Source organism: Oncorhynchus kisutch, unplaced genomic scaffold (genome assembly GCF_002021735.2).
Source record: "Oncorhynchus kisutch isolate 150728-3 unplaced genomic scaffold, Okis_V2 Okis03b-Okis08b_hom, whole genome shotgun sequence".
NCBI classification, from domain to species: domain Eukaryota; kingdom Metazoa; phylum Chordata; class Actinopteri; order Salmoniformes; family Salmonidae; genus Oncorhynchus; species Oncorhynchus kisutch.
Genome location: NW_022261980.1, coordinates 13,442,473 through 13,450,496, shown reverse-complemented (window position 1 = coordinate 13,450,496; position 8,024 = coordinate 13,442,473). Strand labels below are relative to the sequence as shown.

The window sequence follows — 8,024 nt, the reverse complement described above, 5'->3', positions numbered from 1 at the left end:
GCCATATGGACTGACCTTAATGTGAAGGTGCCTTGAGTGTATTAGAAATGTCTTGGAAACCACATAGTGTTCTGGCATATGGGCAGAGCAGGGTGCAACAGAGGATGTGATCGAGAACATTCCTTGAATGTAATTTCAGCAAGTGCCAACTCAAGAGGTTTGTTGTTACAACTCTCCCAAACACAATATAACCTTCTGGTTAAACATACCTCAGGATCCAGGGTTGTGGTAACTGTCATTCTATTAGTCAATATAACCTTCTGGTTCAACATACCTCAGGATCCAGGGTTGTGGTAACTGTCATTCTATTAGTCAATATAACCTTCTGGTTCAACATACCTCAGGATCCAGGAAACTGTCATTCTATTAGTCAATACAACCTTCTGGTTCAACATACCTCAGGATCCAGGAAACTGTCATTCTATTAGTCAATATAACCTTCTGGTTCAACATACCTCAGGATCCAGGGTTGAGGAAACTGTCATTCTATTAGTCAATACAACCTTCTGGTTCAACATACCTCAGGATCCAGGAAACTGTCATTCTATTAGTCAATACAACCTTCTGGTTCAACATACCTCAGGATCCAGGGTTGAGGAACTGTCATTCTATTAGTCAATACAACCTTCTGGTTCAACATTTAAACATACCTCAGGATCCAGGGTTGAGGAACTATCATTCTACTTGTCAATATAACCAATTGGTCTAAAAACACAGTCACATCCACAATTCATGCTTGAAGGGTAATGTTTCATCAACAAGCATTTGTCATTTTTATTTCAAAATTGAACAATGTTTTATTTGATTTATTTCCTGCTATAAAGTAACAAGAACGTACACAGAACCCCAACAAAAACACAAATAAAATAAACGGAAAAAGTTGGATGCATCAGTCCTTCTGGGAGATGGGTAGGTAGAGGAACGAAGAGAGGATTCCTGTGATGGTGTCTGTTCTAGGGGTGAACAGGCCGGGAGAAGGGCCCTGTCCAGAAGAACATCCTGACACCTACACCTTAGACCCTTGTCTGAGAGGATTCCTGTGAAGGTGTCTGTTCTAGGGGTGAACAGGCTGGGAGAAGGGCCCTGTCCAGAAGAACATCCTGACACCTACACCTTAGACCCTTGTCTGAGAGGATTCCTGTGAAGGTGTCTGTTCTAGGGGTGAACAGGCTGGGAGAAGGGCCCTGTCCAGAAGAACATCCTGGCACCTACACCTTAGACCCTTGTCTGAGAGGATTCCTGTGAAGGTGTCTGTTCTAGGGGTGAACAGGCTGGGAGAAGGGCCCTGTCCAGAAGAACATCCTGGCACCTACACCTTAGACCCTTGTCTGAGAGGATTCCTGTGAAGGTGTCTGTTCTAGGGGTGAACAGGCTGGGAGAAGGGCCCTGTCCAGAAGAACATCCTGGCACCTACACCTTAGACCCTTGTCTTGAGAGGATCTGACTGGTGTTAGCAATATGGCCAAAACTCTACCTAGACTATCAGAGGGCAAGGTACTATCATCATACTGCATAAACCTATCAAATAAATCTTCTCTGATCTCTACAAGTGTCTAGAGGTTAGGGGGTTGTTCTGGACAGGGCCATAGAGGAGACCAGAGGGAGGAGACCTGTCTAGGTGAGGCTAAACCAAGGGGAGGAGGCCTGTCTAAGTGATGCTAAACCAAGGGGGGGGGGCTGTCTAGGTGAGGATATCGTGGGCCTGCTGTTCCACCAACACAGCCATGTTTTTCACATCCCCACACCAGAGGTCCAACCGGTCCTTCATGCCCTTGATCTGAACAGGGACAAGGAAGAGAGTGAGGGTCAAAGGTTAACAGTCACAAGCTTTTCTATATGGCGAGGATGATTTCTATAGCTCAAAGACACTTATTTTAACTACAACTAGGATTGGTCTCAATGTCTTGTGTTACAGAGGACACTATAGTAAAACAGAATATTCCCTGTTTCTGGTCCAAACCAGGAGTCATGTCCAGCCCCTGAGAACCGGTGCTTTTCATTGATTGATTATTATTCCTTGGCCCGTGAATATGAATATGTTAAGGAGAATGCATTTACCTGCTGCAGGTCCAGTACTCGGGGCTGCACCCAGGTCATCTGAACCTTCTGGTCCACCTCGTCAATGTTTCCTTTGATCAGACCCACAGACAGAGCTTTCATCACTAGCAGCTCCACCTGCAGGGGACGGCCAAAAATCACAATCAGACCCACAGACAGAGCTTTCATCACTAGCAGCTCCACCTGTAGGGGACGACCAATCAGACCCAGGAGGTTTAAACCGTTTACAATCAACTCTCCAGATTAAACCCCAACCCTGGTCCCCAGATTAAACCCCAACCCTGGTCTCCAGATAAACCCCAACCCTGGTCTCCAGATAAACCCCAACCCTGGTCTCCAGATAAACCCCAACCCTGGTCTCCAGATAAACCCCAACCCTGGTCTCCAGATAAACCCCAACCCTGGTCTCCAGATAAACCCCAACCCTGGTCTCCAGATAAACCCCAACCCTGGTCTCCAGATAAACCCCAACCCTGGTCTCCAGATAAACCCCAACCCTGGTCTCCAGATAAACCCCAGTTGTCACCCACCCCGGTCCCCAGATAAACCCCAACCCTGGTCTCCAGATAAACCCCAGTTGTCAACAACCCTGGTCCCCAGATAAACCCCAACCCTGGTCCCCAGATAAACCCCAGCTGTCACCAACCCTGGTCTCCAGATAAACCCCAACCCTGGTCTCCAGATAAACCCCAGTTGTCACCAACCCTGGTCTCCAGATAAACCCCAGTTGTCACCAACCCTGGTCTCCAGATAAACCCCAACCCTGGTCTCCAGATAAACCCCAGCTGTCACCAACCCTGGTCTCCAGATAAACCCCAGCTGTCACCAACCCCGGAGGTGGAGCCACAGGATGTGCAGGCCTATAGTTCCAGACAGTAAAGCACCGACTCAACTAAATGTTATTTTAAATTGGGTGTTATTGTGCTGGGGAAATCCCCTGAGGACCAGGTGACCATCGGATACAGACCTATGTTCATAGGAAGCCTCCAGATATTAATGGTTTGGTATAAGTGACATACGATTAGTGGATTGATGACCAACTGACCTCGTTCACGGGGATCTTGGCACTCTGTCCAATCTCATGGAAGGTCAGCTGTCTGTTGTTGGCGGGACGAGTGAACGTCATCTAGACGGAGGAGAGAAGAAGAGGTAGACCTGTTAGGGCTGTTTGAGAACATCATTTACATTTATCCTCGTCATTAAGCAGGCGCTGTGACCCAGAGAGACTGACCAATCAGTGCATTCAACAGTAAGTTGGTAAAAATCAGGTGTCGGAACCTAATTTATTTTCCAATTGTTTCATTCTGAACAATTTTTTTTTTTTGATTCAGCAAAAAAAGAAAAGTTTCCTTTTTCAGGATGTAATAAATATATCACTAGCCACTTTAAACTATGCCACTTTATATAATGTTTACATACCCTACATTACTCATCTCATATGTATATACTGCACTCTATACCATCTACTGCATCTTGCCATCTTGATGTAATGTATCACTAGCCACTTTAAACTATGCCACTTTATATAATGTTTACATACCCTACATTACTCATCTCATATGTATATACTGCACTCTATACCATCTACTGCATCTTGCCTAAGCCGTTCGGCCATCTCTCATTCATATATTTATATGTACATAGTCTTAATCATTCCTATACACTTGTGTGTATGAGGTAGTTGTTGTGAACGGTCGGAACTAGAAGCACAAGCATTTCGCTACACTCGCACTAACATCTGCTAACCATGTGTATGTGACAAATAAAATTTGATAACTATAGTATCATTAACTAGCATTCTTCTGTTTTCATGCCTGTAACATCAGTAGCCTACAGTAGCCTATGCTTCAGAGGGGGGGAGGGGCTCCAGTAGCCTATGCTTCAGAGGGGGGAGGGGCTCCAGTAGCCTATGCTTCAGAGGGGGGAGGGGCTCCAGTAGCCTATGCTTCAGAGGGGGGAGGGGCTCCAGTAGCCTATGCTTCAGAGGGGGGAGGGGCTCCAGTAGCCTATGCTTCAGAGGGGGGAGGGGCTCCAGTAGCCTATGCTTCAGAGGGGGGAGGGGCTCCAGTAGCCTATGCTTCAGAGGGGGGAGGGGCTCCAGTAGCCTATGCTTCAGAGGGGGGAGGGGCTCCAGTAGCCTATGCTTCAGAGGGGGGAGGGGCTCCAGTAGCCTATGCTTCAGAGGGGGGAGGGGCTCCAGTAGCCTATGCTTCAGAGGGGGGAGGGGCTCCAGTAGCCTATGCTTCAGAGGGGGGAGGGGCTCCAGTAGCCTATGCTTCAGAGGGGGGAGGGGCTCCAGTAGCCTATGCTTCAGAGGGGGGAGGGGCTCCAGTAGCCTATGCTTCAGAGGGGGGAGGGGCTCCAGTAGCCTATACTTCAGAGGGGATGGGCTCCAGTAGCCTATACTTCAGAGTGGAGGGGCTCCAGTGGCCTATGCTTCAGAGTGGAGGGGCTACAGTAGCCTATGCTTCAGAGTGGAGGGGCTACAGTAGCCCACACACTCACACACTGGCAAAGATCTGACAGGCAGACACTGGAAGAAGTTTCTGAGTGACAAAGTGAGGGCTTCAGAAGGAGGGGGAGGGGCAGGCAGACACTGGAAGAACTTTCTGAGTGACAGAGGGAGAGCTTTGCATAGCCACTTTGTTGTGTTTTTTTGTGGGACTAGAAAAATTACCCGAAATGTAAAGTTATTAATCGGTTCCCATGCTTTCAAAATAACTGTTCTGTTCCGGAACAGTATAGATCACTTTCGTTCCCAGTTCAGATTCTGTTCCTCTAAAAATATGACATTTTTCAGTTCCTACCCTTGGGTAAAACAAACACATTCGTTGTGAAAAGTAAAACCTGTATCCAAACATCAGTTCTCCTGCACTATAAAACATTCAATTAGAGAGAGCATTAGTTCTGCTGTGTGTGGGGGGGAGAAGAGAGAGAAAGGAGAACCCACCTCCATCACACACAACAGCTGAATCTTCTGCATCAGTTTGGCTTCGTTGGCTGCCAGGTCAGGCTGCAACACAGACACACGTTGAGATGAGTTGTGTTTGTTGGTTAAATGACAGGTGATTTCTAATCTTCTGTGATTATTGTAACATTATTAACTTGCATTATCATTTTTTTTTAAATGGGCCTCCAATCATAGCACCTCAACAAACCCCATGTCCATGTGTATAAACAATAACACATTCTGGAACGAGACAACGGGAGCTACAATAGTTTTCAATCTTTATTTCTTGCAGCGATAGTTTCCATAGAGTACATTCAACCGACTGTTGTAGGCCGTACTATAGCCAGTTGTGCTGGTTACCTGCGCTCCCCAGGCAGACTTGTAGGCCTGGAACTTCTCCACGTTGCCTCCGTTGAAGGAGTACAATGTGTCTATCAGCCACTGCTTGTCTGTGCTCCTTAGGGACTCCAGTACTGGGTGCATCAGCTAAAAACACAAGCAGAGACAGACTGTCAAACAAAGGCTGTCAAAGCCATCTGGTGCTTTGAAGGTAAAACTTGAGCCCAAACTTTTGTGGCTGCAGCTCAGCCAAAACTAACTTTAAAATGGCTGCTTGATGCTTATTATCGGACAGGCTAATATCTCACCAAATGGGAAGATACCTCAAAAACACAACTATCACAAGGGTGGTGATGGGTAATTACCAGCTCTCCGAAGTTGTAAACTCCTTCTCCTAAGAGTCCAGCCAGACCCAGTGTGAAAGCCCTCTCCTGCTTCTCTGTCTCTGATGGATATAAAGACATCAGTTATGACAGCTAGTGAGTACTAGCACACAAAAAACGAATAACGCCTTCAAACAATTGTAAAAAATAAAATAAATAAATTCTAATGATGCTTTTGTGATTTTGCCAACATTAAATTCTGCTGTAGGATTTCAGTGCAACATACTGCCTCTGTACATCGTAAACAGATGTTACCTGGCAGGTCTTTGATGTCGACACAGCCAAGGTAGCGCAGAGCGTCCTTGTAGTAAGAGGCGTGGTTCCCCACAATGCGGTAGTATTTGCTGGACAGGTCGTAGAATCGCCCGTGGACTGACGTCACACCCGGCAAGTTATTCAGCGTCTCCTCCACCTCCTCAATTAATATCTGCAGGACGGAAGGCAGGGTAGCCTAGTGGCTAGAGCGGTGGACTAGTAACCGGAAGGTTACAAGTTCAAACCCCCGAGCTGACAAGGTACAAATCTGTCGTTCTGCCCCTGAACAGGCAGTTAACCCACTGTTCCTAGGCCGTCATTGAAAATAAGAATTTGTTCTTAACTGACTTGCCTAGTTAAATAAATGTTAAATAAAATAAAAAATATACACTGGATTGCAATGTACATACATGTACATCTGGCTTCAGTAAGCTATTGATTGTTTTGATTCCTGCCGTCTTGGGACAGGTCTCCATTGAGATGTTTGTTTTCCAGGTTTTTTTTACCTACAAGTTACTGTATACCCGGACAGTGTGTTACCTTTGTGGCTGGAAGGTCATTTATCTCCAGTTTAAGGGCTCCAATAGATGTCTTGCACAGAATGACCGACTCATCGTTGCTCTTCACCTTCTCCTTCGTCTTCTCAAGGAAAGTGATAGCATCTTTAGGATCTGAAAAGGAGAACTTGGTTGAGCTGGTTGAAATCGCACGAGTGGATACATGCTGTATCTGAGTGGATTCAAGTTAAATTACTTAGCATCAGCGAAGAAGGTGATAGGACTACAGACTGCATGTCCCGACTGTGTTCTTACCGGTCATCTGTCTGGCAACATACAGGATGATCTCCACCAGAGACAGGGGGTTGATTCTAGAAACGACAGAGAGACAGAGAAAGGTTAACAACTGAACACTCAGACTACTAAACAGTGTTGTAATTCTAGCTACTATTCCAATTGTCAGAGAAGCAGTTATTACTGTAGGTTGGTGTTGGTCCTACCTGTGGTCAAAGTCACTGAGGAAGTTATCGTACAGTTGTATGAGGCCATCTCCTGTGGCAAAGCAAGGGTCTTTTACAAAGTCTGTGAGCTTTAGGGTCAACTGATGCCACAACCTGCAAATGGAAGAAGAGGTATGGTTAGGTACTAGAATTACATGATGAATAAGAAACAATCCTGCACTGAATGGGGTTAGTGGCAAGCTGGTCAGATTTATTTGACCTTTATTTAACTAGGCAAGTCAGTTAAGAACAAATTCTTATTTTCAATGACAGCCTAGGAACAGTGGGTTAACTGCCTGTTCAGGGGCAGAACGACAGATGTTTTACCTTGTCAGTTTGGGAATTCGATCTTGCAACTTTTCTGTTAACTTACTAGTCCAACTCTCTGACCACTAGTCTACCTGCCTCCAGATGAAGGGAAGACGGAGACTATGAATACCTATGGCCTTGCAAGATTGCAAAAGTCCCTAAACGCAACAAAAAAAACGAACGTTAACTAACTAGCTAATTAGCTAGCCTCCGTGTCTACTGAAGCATTTTAGCAACCGTTAAGCGCATAGCATCAAGGAAGATTGTGGACATGAAGACGATCATAACAATACATTTTCGGTAATGTTAGTCACATGTTACGAATAAAATATATTTTATGTTTTATTCCACTCTACACAATTCACTGATGGTTGGTGTTTAGCTAGCTACTGTAGCATTAGTAAGCTAACTCCATGACTCAGCGCATGAATGACATACAAAAACTAGCTAACGTAGACAGACGCTTTCCTTACTTTTTGTTGTAAAACTCCTCTAGTGTGTGCCATTCCGATGCCATCTCCGGAGTCGAACTGATGCTCTGTTGCGTTTTGAGATACCCGGTAACATCTTTCATTGTCGCGGTAGGTTTAGATTTAGATACCGAATGAGAAACGTGTTGACAACTTGTATCTATAATAGCTAGCTAGCTAACTGAACAGCTAGCACCACAAGCAAAGAGCAGACGCAAAGACTCATGGGAACTGAGCTGACACAGGAACGTCTACCGTAATGT

General features: G+C 45.6%; 1 protein-coding gene across 2 annotated transcripts; it reads right to left on the bottom strand.

The window, feature by feature from the left end:
- Nucleotides 1-744: 744 nt before the first annotated feature.
- LOC109886365 (26S proteasome non-ATPase regulatory subunit 13) lies at nt 745-8,024 on the bottom strand. 2 transcript variants are annotated; one of them, XR_004206720.1, is made up of 12 exons: nt 7,765-8,024; nt 6,983-7,096; nt 6,798-6,853; nt 6,526-6,656; nt 5,986-6,157; nt 5,713-5,792; nt 5,369-5,494; nt 5,009-5,071; nt 3,104-3,184; nt 2,059-2,175; nt 1,417-1,777; nt 745-1,315 (listed from the first exon to the last, which is right to left on the bottom strand). XR_004206720.1 is itself a non-coding variant. In XM_031812599.1 (11 exons), exons 1-11 carry the CDS (start codon nt 7,863-7,865, stop codon nt 1,682-1,684), a joined length of 1,137 nt encoding a protein of 378 aa, XP_031668459.1. In that variant the 5' UTR covers nt 7,866-8,024; the 3' UTR covers nt 745-1,681. The 2 variants fall into 2 exon arrangements, 1 of the variants encoding a protein (XP_031668459.1); XM_031812599.1 differs by having other exon boundaries at nt 745-1,777.

Coding starts and splice junctions, on each gene's coding strand:
- LOC109886365 (XM_031812599.1), bottom strand. CDS start 7,865: ATGAAAGATGTTACCGGGTATCTCAAAACGCAACAGAGCATCAGTTCG. Junction 6,158..6,525: donor ATGACCTTCCAGCCACAAAG/GTAACACACTGT, acceptor TCCGTCCTGCAG/ATATTAATTGAGGAGGTGGA. Junction 5,793..5,985: donor CGACATCAAAGACCTGCCAG/GTAACATCTGTT, acceptor TATATCCATCAG/AGACAGAGAAGCAGGAGAGG.